The sequence below is a fragment of the Corythoichthys intestinalis genome, chromosome 1, assembly GCF_030265065.1.
Source record: "Corythoichthys intestinalis isolate RoL2023-P3 chromosome 1, ASM3026506v1, whole genome shotgun sequence".
Lineage (NCBI taxonomy): Eukaryota > Metazoa > Chordata > Actinopteri > Syngnathiformes > Syngnathidae > Corythoichthys > Corythoichthys intestinalis.
The window spans coordinates 25,942,327-25,962,653 of NC_080395.1; the positions used below are offsets into that span (position 1 = coordinate 25,942,327).

At 39.9% G+C, this 20,327-nt stretch overlaps 1 protein-coding gene across 8 annotated transcripts in view; it reads right to left on the bottom strand.

Annotated features, from left to right (window-relative positions):
- chd9 (chromodomain helicase DNA binding protein 9) overlaps positions 1–20,327 on the bottom strand; it is a 148,804-nt gene that overhangs the window by 33,775 nt on the left and 94,702 nt on the right. For all 8 annotated transcript variants that reach the window (XM_057846585.1, XM_057846567.1, XM_057846543.1 and 5 more), the window contains 13 exons: positions 20,116–20,237; positions 15,993–16,236; positions 13,208–13,384; positions 12,991–13,134; positions 11,308–11,563; positions 11,009–11,219; positions 10,628–10,823; positions 10,270–10,473; positions 5,778–5,963; positions 5,594–5,704; positions 5,210–5,409; positions 3,853–4,052; positions 3,619–3,778 (listed from right to left, as the gene is read on the bottom strand). In XM_057846585.1, the coding sequence (XP_057702568.1) occupies positions 3,619–3,778; positions 3,853–4,052; positions 5,210–5,409; positions 5,594–5,704; positions 5,778–5,963; positions 10,270–10,473; positions 10,628–10,823; positions 11,009–11,219; positions 11,308–11,563; positions 12,991–13,134; positions 13,208–13,384; positions 15,993–16,236; positions 20,116–20,237 (2,411 nt within the window). The remainder of the gene's footprint in view (positions 1–3,618; positions 3,779–3,852; positions 4,053–5,209; positions 5,410–5,593; positions 5,705–5,777; positions 5,964–10,269; positions 10,474–10,627; positions 10,824–11,008; positions 11,220–11,307; positions 11,564–12,990; positions 13,135–13,207; positions 13,385–15,992; positions 16,237–20,115; positions 20,238–20,327) is intronic.

Consider the following 20,327-nt stretch of genomic DNA (forward strand, 5'->3'; position numbering starts at 1 on the left):
ATTTTTAAAGTCTTTTTTTTTTTTTTTTTTTTAAACTAAATATTAGACATTAATTAATGATTCTAAGCTAAAAATGACAGACATTTTGAATAATAAATATAATTACTTACCTTATTTTTATGGCTAGGTTGAAACAAAAACGGTTGCGCGACGGGGTTTTCAGGGTAAAACGGACAAATTAAAAACAGTTCGGGGGCTTCATGTGCCATGAATCTGCTATGTCATCTTGTTCTATCAAACATAACAGTTTTTTTGGCTTAAAATACTGCAGTTTCTTTTAAAGAGGAGTGCAAGAGCAGAAACTGCTTTTTCAGTCTTGTCTGTGTTTTCCGCCGTATGGATTTGCCTATGTCTGTCATGCCTACTAGCATGTTTGAAATTTGAATGCAAACTAGGATCTTCAGCTTCAGAGCAGAAACAGGAACAAAAGGCCAGCACCTTAGCCATATATATTTAATACAATTTCAGCTCAACATCTCTCCCGGGAAAACTGGAGTGTTATAAGTAGGCTACGCCCGCCCACACACCCTCTACAGTGTGTGACTAAAGCAGCTGCTGTGACGCTCCATCGCACCTGTCATCACTCTCCTTCCAGGTTCGATGTAAGTGCTTGCAGTGTGACTCACTCACACAAACACACATGCACAGGCAAAAATTTGCGCACTGTCACTTGCTCGTTACGCAGCAAGCCAGCTGAGTTGCGTGACACAGCCGGCTGGCGTGCGAGGAATCCCTCTCGGCTCTGTTCACAGGCACCGGCCCAGCCAGAAGCATCACCGGCAGGAAGAGATAGTGTAAGTGACAACATGAGCACTTAAGCGTGACATGTCATTCCTCGCTTTGAATTCTATTGAAAGCCAGAGAGTGTCGTCCAGAGGGAAAACGTCATCGTCAGCACACCGCGTACTGGACGATCCCTGGATTCAGCACGGCTGTACCGTGAAACAAAAGGGAACGTTCGATGGATAAAGCAGCACTGTTTCAACACAGGCAGCAATCATCTATTTGGCTTTTGTCTCCATAGCTCCCACCTCCGCTGCCTCTGTCTGTGAGTAAGAGTGATCCATGGCAGCCATTAGGCGGGCCTGAAGTCTCATTAAGATTTCCATCACTCAACCGCTCGCTCCGTCTGTTAATGAATCAGCAGTGTCGGCTCCAGTGCGTCTTTTAGTGGCTTGTCATTACCAGAGCAAAGGGGGCGCTTTGGCAAAGGAGAGTGCATTGTATTTGCATTTGACTAGATCGACTTGATTGTCTAGAGAGAAGATTAATATTAATAAACATTTTTTTAGCCGATTTTTGTTAGCACATTTGTCTCACAATTGTACATCTATTTCAGTATTCTAAGGTCACTAGCTGTTGTTTTGTGTGCTTCTTCTCAGAGCTCCAAGAATGTTTCTATTTTCAACACAACTCTCTGGTCTTCGTGTTTGCTCAACAGCAAATTCAGTTAGTAGAAAACCAAAGCCAAAAACGGATGCTATCAAATATTTAAGCAATCAATCTAAAAGGCAACACTTGAGCAACAAGAAACACACCTAATACTTTTGCTCAGTTGAAAGGTGTTGGTGTCAAAAGGTAGATGAAAGTGCCATGAAATAAAAGTAGGAATTCAGATTGTTGTCTTATTAGTCTTTTGATTTGAAACCCAAATGTCGTCAGAATACAACAAAAAGGAAGGAATTGATGACTTTGCTATTCCAACTCTGGAGGACTGGATTTTTTTTTGTTTTGTAACCTTGTCCTATTAGTAATGTTGTATGTTTCATTATGTTGCATATAACGATTTTTCAGCTACCTCAAGCAATTGTGGAGCAGTTAACTGTGAGCCCTGTAATCACGTGCTTCAAGACCCAACTAATCAGGTGCTTCAAGACACGGCTAATCCAGTAGTTCAACAACCAACAAATTGACTCCTTCTATATGTACTGTATTTAACCAAAGGCTTTGAGGCGAGAAAGATCGATTGCTTTGTGATACAACTACTTGACTGCTTCATGACGAAACAACTGCACTGTTTGACTACATGAAAACTCGACTGCCTCGATACACAAGGACTTAACGGCTTCACAACCCAAATAATCGCCTGCTCCAATATAAGACTTATCGACTGTCTGGAGACACGACTACATGACTGTTTCAAGGCGCAGTGACTAAATGGATTCCCGACCTAAAAAAAAAAAACATCTGCTGAATACATGACTAAATGACTGCTGCAATGTGTGACTAAGGCTAGACTCATACTGCAAGTCTTAATGCACAATTCGGATTTTTTTGTCATATCTGTTTATTCTAACTGCCTTCAACTGATTTCGCTAATGCACAGCTCCATCACTGCCGTCCTAGCTGCCTCTCTCAATTTGCTGATGTAATTGCTGCATGAATTCTGATTTGGGAGACTTGACAGTTCAGACCCAGCCACATTCATGAAAAATGTGGCCCAGATCGGATTTTAACCATGTATGGAAGTGTCCTAGATCGGATTTGAAATGGTCCATTTCTATGCGACCTGTACCGTTCAGTCCGTCAAGTTAATGCCTCACTCGAGTCGGAAAACACAAAAAAAATCTGATTTGAGCTGCATTCTGAACCTAGCCTATTGACTTCACAACTTCAAGATCAAAATAATTAACTGGCTTAAAACCTGGCAAAGGCTAGTTTCATACCACAGCTGTTAATACACAAGTCCGATTTTTTTGTCATATCTTTTTATTTGACGTGCCCGTTGAGACTGCCTTTGTCCATTGAGCCCGTTCAAGTATTACTCATGCGTACTAACTCGCAGTCCGACATGTGCTGAGCAAACTGACCCACATGCGCAGAAGCATCAAAACAAATGACTACACATGCTGGCTCTACGTCATTCTGGGGTGATCATATTTTTACTTCCTAAAAGAGGACACAAATAACAGACATACATAAATAATCCCTGTTTAGTCTTATATTAAATGTTAATATTATGGATTGATATGCACTGTGTGTGCATGACACACGCACATACAGTCAGTTTAAACCAAACCTCGGCCATGGAAGCAATATTGAAATATTGCTCATTTGGCGCACAGAGAGAAAATTGAGCATTCTCAGGCTTATCCTTTTTTTCCATTTTCATTTTTTTCTTATGACTGTGGTCAAGCCTGCCTCCTGCCTTAAAACAGAGTTCAAGCTAAGTGCAAACGCACAGCTCCATCATTGCCGTAGCTCCCTGCCTCTGGCTTTTTGGTGACGTAAATGCCACATGAATTCGGATTTTTTTCATATCTATTTTTTCAGACTGCCTTTGACTGACATCCCTATTGCACAGATCCATCGCTGCCGTCCTAGCTGCCTCTCTCAATTTGCTGATGTAATTGCTGCATGAATTCTGATTTGGGAGACTTGACAGTTCAGACCGCAGCCACATTCTGTGGCCCAGATCGGATTTTAACGATGTACAAAAGTGACCTAGATTGGATTTGAAATGTCCACTTCTATGTGACCTGTCCCGTTCAGACCTTCAAATTAATGCCTCACTCAAAAAAATAAAAACTGTCAAAATTCAAAAATAAAAAAACACATTTTCTTGGCCCACACAATCAATTACTGTTACAAAGTTAATTGCCACACGCCTGAACATACTTGTTGCAGTGGTGCTTGAGGTGTTTTTTGTAGCCGTCATCCTGCAGCATGTGCTCTGGGTTGTGCTTCCGAAGCCACTCAGCCTTGTGGATGTCAAACGAACTGGACTGGGTTTTCATCTTCTTGCCTTTACGTCCACGAGGAACAGGTGCAGACAGACCTAGTAACGGCAAAAGAACGTAAGGTCCACCTCCACTCAAAACTGTTTAAAATGATGTTGGGGAGTTCAAGTACCCAAGTGATTCTGGAGCTCCTTGGTGCGGCCGTCTTCGGCGGGAGCAATCAGGTCCCACATGAACCCTTTGATTTTGTCGTCGCCACGGTAGTGCACCAGGCAGTAGGCCAGCAGAGCCCTACAGATGGACTCCACATCCCAGTCGGTCAGCTGCTTCTTGAAACGTCCATGGACGAGGATGTCCTTCCAGCGGCCCCACCTGGCAGATAATATAATAAAAACTCGCCGTCATCCCCTAAACTATTGAGAGGAGAGGACTACAGTATTTTTCGGACTATAAGTCGCAGTTTTCTTAATAGTTTGGCTGGGGGTGCGACTTATACTCAGGAGCGACTTATGTGTGAAATTATTAACACATTATGATATCATTTCACGTTATTTTGGTGTTTGGGAGTAACATTGATGGTTTGGTAAACTTAGCATGTTATTTATGCTATAGTTGTCTGAATAACTCTTAATAGCTATGGACACATTCGCGTTCTGCCTTTGGCAATGTGTGTTCAATTGTATTATTGACTTTTTTTATATTGAAATGCATGCTTTTAGTTTGTGGCGCTTTCACGCCCACGTGGGGGTGCACTTGCACTTGTTTACACGAAGAACAGCGCTTACACGCAAGAAGAAGACGGACAGCTACGCAGCGTCTCTGAGCGAGTGGGCAAGAGAGAGAGAGAGAAAGAGAGAGAGAGAGAGAGAGACACGGCTGCGAACCTATGTTCATTGTTTATGCTTGTAAAATATCTCTACAGAGGCAACGCCTGTGTGTACCATCTTTTCTTTTGTTGTTGTGTGTTTTCCACCCGCGATCGGACACTTAGAGCCAGTTGTGTAGTTGTTTGATCGATGTGCTAATGCTAGCGAACGCATGCTAACCGTTTGTGTCATTGCTGTAATAGCACCTAATTATCATTCATTTAGATTGAAGCGAACCTATTTGGTATCATGGACGAAATTGATTCAGCAAATTATACGGACGACCAGCATCGTCATTTGGGAGTTTAGCTCGCTGTATAGCCAGGACCGAGCCGTAGCGTCCTGGTGAGGACAGTATATTCGCATTTCATTGTTCATGCACTGTACACTGTACACTTATTCAGCATGTTGTTCTCTATTGTATTTTTATATTAAATTGCCTTTCACGATGACATATCTGTTCTATGTGTTGGATTTTATCAAGTAAATTTCCCCCAAAAATGCGACTTATACTCCGGTACGACTTATATATGTTTTTTTTCTCTTCGTTTATACTCAGGTGCAACTTGTAGTCCGAAAAATCTTGCATAAGATTCAGCCCAGAGTATAAATGAGAGTTAAAGCATGGGCCGTACACAACCAGCAGTAATTTAATGAGCATACCCGTATACCAGCAGGTTCTTCTCCACACGAAAGCATTCTGTGCGGCCATAGCTGTTCGGCCTCTCATGGGCTCGCCTGACTTTGGGCTTGGTGTCGTCGCTGTCGCTGTCACCCTCAGACAGCTCAGCCAGCTCATCCTTTGTGGAACTAAAGGGTCTCGTCTGCTTTCTGACGCGGGGTGTATCGATGACCAAGCTGTTCTGTAGGTGTTACGAGACATGATTAAGTTTAATTGCAATAGAATTTAGACCAACTACGTACGTAATACTCCATGGGAAATTATCTTAAAATACAAGAAAACCCAAGAAAAATCCAAGCACCAAGTGACTTCTGATGAAGCAGACAAGTGTACCCTACTAATTATACTGCTACTTATATACGTACTCTGCCATTGGCCATTTCCATATCGATGTCAGCCTTCTTAGCCCACTTATCCCAGAAGTTGGGGTCATCCAGAGAGATGTCTGTGCGGTTCCCGGATGCCACAAAACTGGCCTACAAGAGGACGGTCTCAGCAATCACATTTGATATTCACACCCCTAATTATCTAATATGTGTGTCACATCACCTTTGCAAAGGTGGACCCTCGGCCCTCGGACTCGATGGTGATAGTCTTGGTTCGGCGCTGGAGGATCTGGTCGATGTCCTCCTCGCAAAACTTGGCACCCTCATCCTCCTCATCCATGATGGCGCCGTAGGCTCCACGTCGCAGCAGATCCTCAATCTCCTTTTTGGACAACTGTTGCTGTACCGCCTGGAAGAGGGAATAAAATCATTATACTGGGGGGAAAAGCCTGTAAATATCAACGTCACAAGTGTCTGTTATTTTAGTGTAGAGCTGAAACGAATACTCGAGCAACTCGAGTAACTCGAGTTTAAAAACTGATCCGAGTAATTTTATTCACCTCGAGGAATCGTTTAATTTTGCCAGCTCTAAGCATCACGTTTTGCCCGGACTACTTTTAATGCAGGACAACGCGCTGACGTCACGTGCGTAGAGGAAGAAGCAATTAAAAAAAAAAAAAAAACTTACCGCAGCCGACAGCCACTACAAACTACGCCGACGTTACTAAAAACTACGCCCGCATGATGCTAGTTTGGTAGCAGGTAGTGTCCGATGCGTCTCATAGATATTGCATGCATTTAAGACTAGATGAGATATGACAGACTCGGCCGCGTCTGGGCAGCGTTAGTAAACAGCCGCCATCTTTAAGCAGTAGACTCCTCATCGCGAATATAACGTTACTGTCTCGCTCACGTAACGTTAGCCCTTCAGAGGGCTAGGTTTCTATTGATTATTACCACTGTCGATGCGTGGCTAACGTGTCTTACATACAGGCTTTATTTAATCTGTAAAAACACGGCGCTGTAGAGTGATGAGGGTGTAAAATTATAACATAATAAAGCTAACTGTCAGTTTTAGCTCAGTAGTCATTACTGAATAAATGTGCTCCAATACAGCAGGTATCATACATGTATTTTGAACACTGCAAAAATTCAAAATCCTACCAGTATTTACAGTTTAGACTAACTTAAAACTTAACTAAAACTTTAAAATAGCTTGACACAAATGGAAATTAAATTGAAACACGTGGGGAAGACACGTAGCTTTCAAGTGATGTGTGTTATCAAGCGTAATTACATTTTTAGGTAAGAAATATGTTTTTTTTTTTTTTTATTAATAAGAGCTAGAAGTTTTTTGAGTGAAAGCAGTGAAATTTTTTTTCTAGTCACATCTTAGATGCAATTGTTGGCTGTTTTCAACAATGTACATCGAAAATAAAGACATTGATTGACTGAAAATGGTTAGATATTGGATTAAATGTCTTTTTTTCACATGTATATTTATAATTGCGCTTTACCCCCCCCCCCCCCAAAAAAAAATTGTTTAATCCGATTACTCGATTAATCGATAGAATTTTCAGTCGATTACTCGATTACTAAAATATTTGATTGCTGCAGCCCTACTTTAGTGGAAATTTCTATTAAAAAAAAAAAAAAAAAAGGAAGCTGATGATGCAATTGTTTCATCTCTTATAATGGTGACAGCAAAACATCATGCTATGATAACAACCAAGGGCAGCTTGTGAATGGTCAGAATTACTGTTTTGTAGCTCTATTTTAACATAATTCGAGTGATTTGAGCCCCGTAACTCGAGCAAATCGGTATCTTCCTTCATGTCAAGGACTGTCAGTGAGGCACATTTAATGGGAATGAGCAGTCACTTTTTGAATGATGGCAAATGGAGTTGGCAGTGCTAATGCCTACAACAGCACAAATTGCCCTCTTTCGGCAAAATTACCAGCTCTTGGTCTAAAACCACTCAACAAAAACCTAGATAGTTAGCCAAGGTAGGCTTTTGCCAGGGAAGAAAATAAAGCCCATTATGTTAATAAAGCTGCTAATAGGGAAACTCCTATTTTAAAAGGCTTATCTTCATTATTTTACTTTTGAAAAAAATAACCATCACATTTAAATCTGTGTTTAATCATGGTCCAAAATTTCCGATTCTTAGATTATTCGCGATTCGGCCGTGAAAGATTCGAGAACGATTCACAAACATCCAAATTCCGATTATTGAAATATGCCAAGTAAAGCGGAAGTACAACACACTCAGCGCGCCGCGCGGTCAATGAGGAACGAAGCGAGAGTAGCTAAACGTCATGCTTCTCATTACCCGGCCCCTCGGGTAATGCCACTGCTCAACTCACGGCTCTAGCTCAACTCATGCCACGAGATAAAAAAAAAAACAGAACAACATACCTGACTGCTGCCGAAAAGCTGCTACAAAGTACATCCACATAATGTTACGGTAGATATCATTTATATAGGACTAGATGCAATATAGATTAGGTAGCGTTAGCAGCACACCTACAAAAAGCTAGATGCGAGCGTTAGTAAACGGCCGCCATCTTAAAGCAGTAAACTTCCCTGCAAGGCTGTTGTAGCGAACCTTCCAAGCAAACCTAATTAACTTTTTATCTAAAATACTCCTAAATCGGTAAAATATTGACTTGAATCTATCTTTAAAATAGTTTTAAAACTTTCACATGTCGAAAGTAGACAAAAGGGAAATTATGGAACAACGGGAGCAATTTTAAAACTTTAACGGTTGATTCACAACATTAAATTAATTGAATGTAGTTTAAGGCTGCTGATACAGAATGGGGACTGGAGTTTTTTATTTACTGTTATTTTCATTTTATTTACTGCTATATGTTAACTTCATACTTAAATAGTATTTTTGAACAATTTTGGAACTAATGTACAAAACATTTATTTAAAAAAAAAAAAAAAAAAAAGGAGGGGGGTGCATCAATAATCGTTTTATAATCGAATCGGAGCCTCTGAATCGTAATCGTAATCGAATCGTTAGGTGCCCAAAGATTCCCAGCTCTAATCGTTAGTTGCAGCCCTAATAGATTGATTGATCTCTTTTATTGTCATTGCACAAAATACACAGAAGTGAGATTTCGGCAATGAAATATTGCTTGGCTTTACGGCGTGCCACGGAGTTAAAAAAAATATATATATCTGTCATGTAACTAAAATAAACAGTGCCAATGCAGAATAAATAGAAAAAATAAGTAATAAATAATGCAAAACGTAACTACCAGAGGGTTACACAAACCTGTAAACATACCTCCATACTAATATTGCGCCGATATTTTACGTATGAAAAAGTAGTACAGTATTATAATGCCAACAATTGCATCTCAGATGTGACTAGAAAAAAATTCACTGCTTTCACTCAAAAAACTTCAAGATCTTATAAAAAAAAAACTACTATTTCTTACCTAAAAATGTAATTACGCTTGATAACACACATCACTTGAAAGCTACGTGTTTTTCCCACGTTTCAATTTAATTTCCATTTGTGTCAAGCTATTTTTAAGATCTAGTTAAGTTTTAAGTTAGTCTAAACTGTAAGTACTGATAGGATTTTTGGAGTGTTCAAAATAAATGTATGATACCTGCTGTATTGAAGCACATTAGGGACCAATGCTACTTGGTGTTTTATTCAGCAATGACTACTGAGCTAAAACTGACAGTTAGCTTTATCATGTTTTAATTTTACACCCTCATCACTTTACAGCGCTGTGTTTTTACAGATTAAATAAAGCCTGTATTTAACACACGTTATTACCCACGCATCGACAGTGGTCATTATCAACAAAAACCTAGCCCTCCGAAGGGCTAACGGTACGTGAGCGAGTGACAGTAACGTTATATTTATTAGCGATGAGAAGTCTACTGCTTAAAGATGGCGGCTGTTTACTAACGCTGCCCAGACGCGGCCGAGTCTTATCATTTCGCATCTAGTCCTAAATGCATGCAATATCTATGAGACGCATCGGACACTACCTGCTACCACAATAGCATCATGCGGGCGTAGTTTTTAGCAACGTCAGCGTAGTTTGTAGCGGCTGTCGGCTGCAGTAAGTTTTTTTGTTTTTTATTGCTTCTTCCACTACGCATCAGCGCGTTGTCCCGCATTAAAAGTGGTCCGGGCAAAACGTGATGCTTAGAGCTGGCAAAATTAAATGATTCCTCGAGGTGAATAAAATTACTCGGATCAGTTTTTGAACTCGAGTTGCTCGAGTATTCGTTTCAGCTCTAGAATATGTGTTTTAAGGATTTGCTTATAACTTTCTGAAAAAAAAATTGCATTTTATAGCAAGCATTCAAGCTGACTTTTGCTATGTAAGTTAACCAATTGTTCTTTTGAACGTAGTTCCTCCTGTATATATATATTTTTTTTATACCGTTTGAGGCTAAGCTCAAGTATTTTAATTAATTTTTTTATGAAAGTCCAATTCTACTTAGTTTAAAGAAACTCTGGATTTTTATTTTTTATTCGCATTTAATGCTCTTTTGAAAGTGCAATCTTAGTAAGCCTTTGTTTTACATCTCCTAAAATGTATTCAGCAACGCATTAAATGTTCCTAACCCACTCGATTATTTGAACTAACTAGTTGATAGATTAATTGACTACTAAAATATTCGATAGCTGCAGCCATTGTTAATAAACATAATAAAATACATTCTCAGAACTTACCCCACCCCCTGTGCCTCCTGCTCCACCAGAGGCACCTCCTCCCAGGCTGTTGTCGCGGCCGCTCATGCTCTGCAATACCGCTTTGTCCAAACCTAGCTTGAGGCTGGCACGGTCGAACATCTCCCGCTCGTATGAGTTCCTGGTTATCAGTCGGTACACCTTCACCGCCTTGTTCTGACCAATGCGGTGGCAGCGGGCCTGAGCCTGTACAAATACAGAAGGGCAACCCATGAATAATGATGACAGAAGTTATTCTTAAAGGAGGTTAAAGTATTTGAGCCGACTGTTTAATCAAAAAATGGCAACTTTTTAACCCTATCCTGTGGACTAACATTTTTTGTAGTTGTATTTAGTTTACCTGGAGGTCGTTCTGTGGGTTCCAATCGGAGTCGAAGATGATGCACGTGTCCGCTGCCGTCAGGTTGATGCCCAAGCCACCGGCTCGCGTGCATAGCAGGAAAACGAAGCGGTCTGAGTCGGGCTTGCTGAAACGGTCGATGGCCGCCTGCCGCAGGTTTCCGCGAACGCGACCGTCTATCCGCTCATACAAGTACCTGCGGAAACAGTTTCTCCACCCATTACTTGCCAGCTAGGTCAAGATCTTTTAGGGATAGTTTGCAAGCCCTATCAAGTCAAATTAAAAATAGAGATCAAAATTAAAGTTTGCATTTATTGTTGATTATTTGTATTTTGATGACGTTTTATCAACTGTATTAAATTATGAAAAAAAAATGCATACCTTCTCTGAATGAGGTAGTCTTCCAAGATGTCTAAGCAGCGCACCATTTGTGAAAAAATGAGCACCTTGTGCCCGCCAGCCTTCATCTTGGGCAAAAGTTTGTCAATGAGGACCAGCTTTCCGGCAGACTGTACCATGGCTTGCAGGTGGAAGTCCAAGGCAGCTGGGCTGCAGACCTCTCTGAAGTCCTCCAGGATCTTCTCTTCTGCCCCTGAAGAGAACATATACAGTATGACATTAACTGCTCGAGCTGGTTATTGTTGAACTTATGAAGAGTCATTTTGGGGGTCTAATCCGACCTTTGATGAGGTAGGGGTGGTTGCAGCACTTCCTTAACTCCATCATTGTGTTGACCAGGTTGGGCATGTTGGCCTGCCCTGCTCCCTTGGCCAGGAAGGAGAAATTCTTCTCTAGAATGGCACGATAATACTTCTTCTGGATGTTGGTGAGTTCCACTTCGATGATGGTCTCCTCCTTGGGTGCCAGCTTCTTCTCAACATCTTCTTTTAAGCGTCGGAGCATCATCGGCTTCAAGATGCCCTGCAGCTTTTGTACCTGTTGAGCCACACACAAAAATATGACAACTATGAGATAATGTTTCAAGACCACATACTTGGCTATTTATAAACATTGTGTAAACTAGCACAAGACGGATGTATTCATGATTACAGACGGCCACAAAGTAGCTCACCCTTACTTGTTAATAATACCATGTGTGTGTGCATAATTACCGTACTGGCCCGAATATAAGACGGCCCTGATTATAAGACGACCCCTTCTTTTTCAAGACTCAAGTTTGAAAAAAGACTTTTTGAACACCAAATTAATTTTTATACAGAAAATAATTACAGTACATCTGAAACATATGACTATAACAATATATTTGAGAGAAAAAGCATGTTATTTTGCCTCATTCAAATCTTAAAATCTGATCATTTAAATATGTAAACTAAAGTGCACTCACATTCGTAAATGAATGGCTTCTGGATTTTGAAATGTAAATAAACCAATCTGTTGTGATAAAACAACAAAATTGCAATAACTGCAATAATCGTCAAAGTGAAGTCTAACTGTAACTGTAGTCTTCAAACAAATCTGAAAAAGGAAAAACATTGCAATAAAATAATGCAAAGTGGTTAAACTTGACAGTAGCTGAGATCTATCATGACAGAACATCGCTTCAATGATATATGGCGCCATCTAGCGTCGTGAATGGGGAGCGTAGCTGAGATCTGTCATGACTGAACATCGCTTCAATGATATCTGGTGCTATCTAGCGTCGTGAATGGGTATGACGTCTAGACCGCGAATATAAGACGACTCCCTCTTTTTCATTCTTATTTCAATGCAAAAAACATCGTATTATATTCGGGCCAATACGGTACTATAAAATTGTTTAATCTCCTTACATTATTAGTTGGCAATGTGGCAAGCTTCAAAAGAATAAAATGCGATAAACAATATACCCCCAAAAAATGCCACACAAACATTTGGAAGACAAGAGCGGTAAACATAGCAGCCCGAAACGGTCACTGCTTCATCTGCTGCTAATATATCAACAAATGAGGCTTGTTTTTCCACTTTCCAATAATACACATTCAGTACACACATGTGTGGATCTCATTCTTGCAAACATGCATACAAACAAGTTTTATGAAGTGATCAATGAGGTGGCAAAAAAACCTTGCGGGTGCAGCCACAAGAGATGGGGGTAACACTACACCAAAATCAATATTAAATCAAGATGGCTAATTACTAATTTCATGAGTGTGTTTTTCCCAACGGCTTGCTGCATAGTTATTTGTGGGTAAACAGCAGTTTAAAAATATTGCAAATAAGCCGCTTAAAAGACATACAATGACATCCCTTCGTTCTCTTAGGAAATTATTGATATTAATCTTGTCAGGGGGCAAACGGTTAACATCATAAAACTTTGCTTCCCATTGAGACATTTTGGGAGGACGCCGTGATTCTGAGCTCACCTGTTCTTCAGTCTTGAGGTCTCCAAACTCCTGCATGAAAGTGTTTTCCGATGGGAAACGCGCCGGCTCCAGGAAGTGCAACAGGCTAAAAAGTTCTTCTACTGTGTTTTGAAGCGGAGTGCCTGTCAGCAGGACCTTGTGCTCCTGACAAAAAGCAGAAGCAAAGCCAAAGACATTAGACCGATTACACGAAAGTAACATTGATGGATTGGCCTACCAGGCTCATAAGCTTGAAGCCTTCCAGCAGCTTGCAGTTCTTGTTCTTGAGGCGGTGCGCTTCGTCGATGATGACGCAGCGCCACTCAATGGCACTGAGCTCAGGGCAGCCCCCCAGGATCATCTCGAACGTGGTGATGACAGCCTGGAACTTGTAGGTGCCTCGCAACACACGGCCCTTAAAATGAAAACAAAAGAGCAAATTAGACAGGGGAAGTCAAGCCTTTTAGTTGAACACTCATTTGACAAATTTCAATTTATTTTGCCGTAGGCGAGACTTAACCCCGCACCCATCCTCCTCCCACCCACAGGATTGTTTATTTGTCAGCATCGACTCACTCCGCCTCTGCATTTGTTACCATTGCCTTGACAACGGGCCTCCGGTGGCCCACTCAATTATACATCAGCCTCCTTCGCACAACAGACAAGCCCGAGAGGCGCTGGAGGAGCGCTCAGCCCCTCGGAGGTTGCGCTGACATCACTGTGAGGTGGCGGCATTGCTCTGCTCCACTACATCTTTTCTTTATTTGTTCTTGGGAATGCTATGCCTTCACATGACTGACAAAATAGCGGCTGACTGAATGGTAGAGTAGGGTCAGTGTTTGGTGTGTCAGAACAGCAGAATAAAATTCCTCCACTTTACATTGGTCAGGGGGCAGATGTAAACAAACAGTCACTGGCAACTACATTCACATGGGTGTTTTAGAGCAGAGATGTCAAACTCAACTTTGTCGCAGAACACATCCTAGTTATGGTTTCTTTTGGTGGGCTATTATCACAGCCAGCCCATATAAATATTTAACTCATTGATTGCCATTGATGGCGCAAGACGTCCAATCCATTTGGACTGAGAGGGCAAGCATCGATCGAATGATGAACTGGTTTAGACGTGCAGCGCCGTCAATGGCAGCCAATGAGTTAAATATTTATATAGGTTGATTGCAGTAGGTTGCCAGTGAAGCTAGGGCTGCCAAATTTAAATGACTGATAGAAAATTGTGAAATATTGAAATAAATCGCCAAATATTTTGACTGTCGTTGAATCGTTTAGAGACATTCACTTAAAATGGTCCAAATTCTTTTAAGCTTCTTAATAGGAAATATTTATTCTCCATTTTTTTACTAATCTACATTTTACAAAAACAAACAAACAAACAAACAAACAAACAAAAAAAACTAATGGGAGAAAACAAATCAATTCAGGAGAATGTTTACTTAAAAAATGTAAAAAACTGTAAATATTCTCTATTTATTTTTAATTAAATTCCTTCATTATTTTAAAGAAACACTTGGAAGCTTTTCAGTTTTGGTCGATTTTAGCGACGCCGGTGGACAAAAGCTGTGTTTTGCCTTAAGGGAGACTGCATTTTCCCATGAGGACCAGTGCACACCTGCAGTGTCGTAAAATCATCAATCAATCAAAAATCAATCTCCCGGTCGCTTGCAGATGGATTAAACAACATTTCTGTTTCCAGCAGCTGTGTGAAGGATGAATAGTAATAAGCTAATGGAATGCAGTTGTGGCTAAACAATAGCATATGACAGTTAGCAACCGTGTGGCTTAGTGTGGCTAAACCCCGCACCCCACCCGAACTCATCAGCGTTGACGAGTTCGGGTGGGGTGGGGGGGGGGGGGGGTGACCCGCCAGTGAGTCAAAGCCGGGCCAATGTTTATTCTTGAGTATACTGCTAGCCTCCTTTTTTTTTCTTCCTCAGACAAAACTTTTTGTCTCTTATTGCTCTGCCATCTTTTCAGAATTTGCATGAAAGTGTTCGCATCAACTTCTGACTTTATAATGAATGGGGAAAAGGGGGAGGTGACATATGCCGTAAAGCAATCAGCACATTTGTAGTTTTTTTTGTGTGGCAGCCTGGCAGGGTTCCTGCCAACCTCCTCAAAGTTAATTAATGCCAGTGAAAGCGATACAGACCCCCGTTTAACATATAAAAGAGGTGTCATTCAACTAGTTTTCAGTCAACATATTATCACAAAATTTATGAAAATATTTTACAAAGGTTGAAAAGTTACCAACTGTTGCTTTAAATGTTAAAAATTGGGGGGGGGGGGGGGGGGCTGATTTTTGGAGTCTGGAGACTGATATTTCATCAAGGACTACAGAAATTTTAGTGACATTTATTTTTGCAAGAAACATGCACATGATTTACATACACTAACCACACAAAATGACATAGCACGCTAGTGCTGGCCCCCAGACAGCAAGTTTGACACATGTGATTCAGTGTCTTCAAATGAACCTAATATGAATGCATATTTTCGAAATGTGGGAGGCTTTAAGTGAGGAAAAATCCTCATGTCTGAAATGTTTTGGGAAGTGTATTGCTGTGGGACAGAACCTGTTTTCAATTTAAAAAATATAATAAAAATAATTAGCTTTTTGAAGGGACAGACAACATCTTTATCATGTATATTCCAGAAGACAGGATCATGTCTAATAAACTGGAAAAAAAAAAAAACATTTTTTTTTCCTGATTTGTAATATTAAAGTGGAGAAAAACATAAATAAAAGCCACTACTCCAGGAAGTTGCCACCTGACATAGGGGCAGACATTTGATCAATGCTGGTACGATTTTAGCTAATCAAATGGGAGATTTCCAAATGGCCCACCATTCCTACTTACATCTTTGAACAATATTTTCTCAATTATCAGAGGTCTAAGAAATTTGTGATTTGAATATTTAAATACATTGAGCAACCGTCTTCCACTATCTATAGCTAACCTCTATACTAGGTGATGTTTGACCCTTTTAAGAAACACTCATCATACCTGTGCATCCCTGAAGTACATCTCATACTGTTGCAGCATCTGCCTACTAACAACGCTGCCGTGGTACACGATGACATTCATGTGCGTCCAAGTGCGGAACTCGCGCTCCCAGTTTGCAATGGTGGACAGCGGGGCAATGATGAGAAAAGGAGCCTTGATGCCTACACGGTAGATCTCTTCCAGAAAGGTGATGGACTGGATGGTCTTTCCCAGGCCCATCTCATCTGCCAGAATGCAGTTTCGCCTAAAGATGAGAGGTAAATTGAAAGACTTGTCAGATACAAAGCATTAGTATGCTAGCATTTTAAAGCTTCTCATCGCATTTAATAATTTTGTCAACTATCATTAGGATTTGGGACGACAGATTGCATTAAATTACTCTACCAAAATTTTACATTGTATCACTTGATGTTTGTTTCTGTATACAGGCTACTACTATCTGTTAGTATCTTAACAGTTATCATGTTAGCATGTTACCCCTAAATGTATTCTTTCTGCAGTTATGCTAGCATGTTTTGGATTGTCATTTGAAACAGTAACTGACAACCGTAAATGACATTATCACATATCTCATCAACCAGCCCCACACAGACCTAACTCAGGTTGAAGCGTGTTAACATTTGATAAATTCTTATTTGAAAAGCACCAAATTACAGGGCGTAAAGCGAAATCCTGATTGTCATTTTAACACTACATTATGCAGACCAATATGTTCAGCATGTCAACATGGGTTTTTATCTTAACATGTTTAACACAAGTACTACAAAGGAGATGGAAAGTTCAACTTTGCTGAGACAATTTCACCATGACACCAAGAGTTTGCAAAGACTGTTTTCCTCTCCACTCCACACAATAAAGACTTTCTATTCTACACAGTCAATCTTTATATACAGCACTTTGTTACACCTGTACTGTAATGCTCTATAAACAAAGTTGAAATGAACGTTGTCGCAAAGATGAAGTAAACGTGCCTGTAAATATTCCCCCAGCTCACTTCTTTCTCAGGCCCTTGAATCGATTGCAACTGAACTGCTCTGATTTCCTCAGAAGACGTTTCGCCTCTCATCCGACGGAAGCTTCCAGAGTTCATGCAATGAGGCTCAGGCTCATTGGATAACAATTACAAAGGTAATATTTAGGGCTGTCAAAATTATCGCGTTAACGGACGTTATTTAATTTTTTAAATTAATCACATTAAAATATTTGACGCATTTAACGCACATGCCCCGTTCAAACAGATTAAAATGAAAGCAAAGTGTCATTTCCACTTGTTACTTGTGATTTTTGGTGTTTTGCTGCCCTCTGCTGGCGCTTGGGTGCGACTGATTTTATGGATTTCAGCACCATAATTATTATTGACATCAACAATGGAGAGCTACTAGTTTATTTTTTGATTGAAAATTTTACAAACTTTATTAAAACGAAAACATTAAGAGGGGTTTTAATATAAAATTTCTATAACTTGTACTAACATTTATCTTTTAAGAACTACAAGTCTTTCTATCCATGGATCGCTTTAACAGAATGTAAATAATGTTAACGCCATCTTGTTGATTTATTGTTATAATAAACAAATACAGTACTTATGTACAGTATGTTGAATGTATATATCCGTCTTGTGTCTTTCCATTCCAACAATAATTTACAGAAAAATATGGCATATTTTATAGATGGTTTGAATTGTGATTAATTACGATTAATTAATTTTTAAGCTGTGATTAACTCGATTAAAAATTTGAATCTTTGACAGCCCTAGTAATATTCAATTTAAGGTAACTAAGTAAATCCAGGCCCGAGTTCACTTATTACTATGCGCTAGCTTGGTGACCCAAAGTTAGCACAGAGCAGAACCAAAATGGAGAAATGTGAGTGCATAGAGTCCACTAAATACAACAAGAGTTAAAAATAACAACAAAGAAAATTATATTTAAAGACTACAGAGAGCAGAGTAATCACAAGCTCTTCCAGTTTAGCATTTACACATCTGTCCAGAGGATGGGGGTAACATACTGATATTTCCACCAGCTGCTCTAGCAGCCTTCTGCTGCTGATGAATCGCTCTGCGTGGGCACAGCAAACTCCTGCGCGGTAGAATGTATCACAAGCATAATGGAGTGTGTACTCCAGGTGTACTGCGCCAGCCTCCTTTTTCGACGGCGGGCGAAAAGGGAAAAGCCACGTTTCAGGAAAGAGGATATGCCACAGTCCAATAATGAGGGCAGAAACACAGTGCAACAACAGCCTACAGGAAATGTAATTCCATATTTATTATCACGCTTTTGAATCTATGCACACTGGCATAGCCATATTAACTTTATTCCTATCAGGAGCCATTTCATTTTTACGAAGTCCTCCAGAAGCAAAAATAAATTCAAGGGGGAAAAATGATCAAAACAAACATGTATTATCATATACTGAGTGGGTTCCACTGTTTATGGATTGGTTTATACAGCAGTTGCTCTGTGGGTTTAGTTGTTTTGAGAATTTATACAGCGAGTTGGATCAAATGCTCCTGGACCACGTGGTTGCTGGATATAAGAAGGAGGTGATTAAAACACATACGGCGGAAAACACTCAGGTGACTTGAAGTTCCGCTCTGAGACCCCCAATTTGGCCCAATTTTAAAATTGCCCTATATGCATGTGTGATACATCATTGGAAAGCTTAAAATCTATATTTTCTGTGGACGAAAAATCTTGGACAGGAGGGCATTTAAAAAAAAAAAAATATATATATATAGAAACCCCTAAACCCCTTACTTGAAGTGAGAGCATGAGCGAGCACAATTAAAGACACAATGATTTTAACGAGATATTATCGCATACTTGTTTCGATCCAAAAACTTTGTGAAGCATTTCTCACCGAGAGTCAAGACACAGCTGTGAACGGCCACAGCCGGACTTTTTGGGGATTTTATGGATGAAACATGGTAATATAACAAGGGTCGTGATGCAGTATTCACAGACATCAAGGAGTGGTCGAGATTTTCTTTTTCAAATATTTACCCTTTCAAATGTTTTTTTTTTTTTTTTTTTTTTTTTAATTTTTTTCTTTGTTTGGATCGATTATTTATCATCTAAAATATCAGGGAAAATGCGACAGTACCAAAAAAAAAAATACAATAAAGCAATAGTTATGAGGTAGATATCCGTGACCTATTTACAGACACTATTTTTTTTTTTTTGTGACGTAATTTGTTTAAAAGAAAAATACAAAAGTCAATTAATCAATTAATGATTCTAAGCTAAAAATGATAGATATTGCGAATAATAAATATAATTACTTGCCTTCTTTTTATGGCTGGGTTCAAACATAAGCTGTTTCGCGGTGTCTGTAAACGGGGGTCTCCAGGGTAAAACGGACAAATTAAAAATAGTTCTGGGGCTTTATACGCCGTGAAACTACTATGGGAGCATATAGACATGTTGTTCTATCAAACACAACAGTTCTTTTGGGTTAAGACATAGCGGTTTGCTTTAAAAAGGGGTGCAAGAGCAGAAACTGCTTTTTCAGCCTTGTCTGTGTTTTCTGCCATACGTAATTTACATATCTATAGACCAACCGGAGGGAGTCAAGAAGGGCATAGTAAGCGAGAACCTATCCTTTTTCTTCTTCTTGGGGAGGACACTAAAGTTGCTACTTCTCTGTTATGTGTGGACGGATCAGAATGAAATTTGGTAGGTATATTCTAGGGAAGTATAAGCATTGACGCAACAATTTTTCTTTTTGTCTCAGGTCTGATTAATTACATCAATCAACTGCGGACTCCTGGAGTTTCCGAGTTGCTAAAAAAAGGAGCCGGGCAGTCGTAGTTCATTTTGAACTTGTTTTTCAACAATCAATGTATATTAATCCTGAAAACAATTAAAATATTTCATATGGCACACAGTGGAAAATAATTACCCAGGTCTGCCTTACGTTTTGGCAAATTCAGTCTCACTTTTTTATGATTAACACACATATGGTCAAAAGTAGTGAAACAAACCACACTGGTCACACTAATTGTACACTTTCACTACTTTGAAACATACACACTTTTAAAATTGAGTAACTTGCATAATCAGTGGCTGCCAGATACATTTTTCCCCATCATACACAGTAAGTCTTGACGCTTGAAACTGACCTGTTGTACCAATTGAAGAGCAACCAGTTGACCCCCTCCAGCTGGTAGTCCCTGAGGCTGTTGCCATTCCTGTATTGTCGCGACTGCTCCCTCTTCTTCCACAGGTTGGCTGGGGGCCGTTCCTTCAGGGAATGAAAGTAGCATAAAATGTGTAAACTAAGATTTAGAGGGACCAATTGGAAAATATTTTGGGATTGAATGCTATCAAAAAA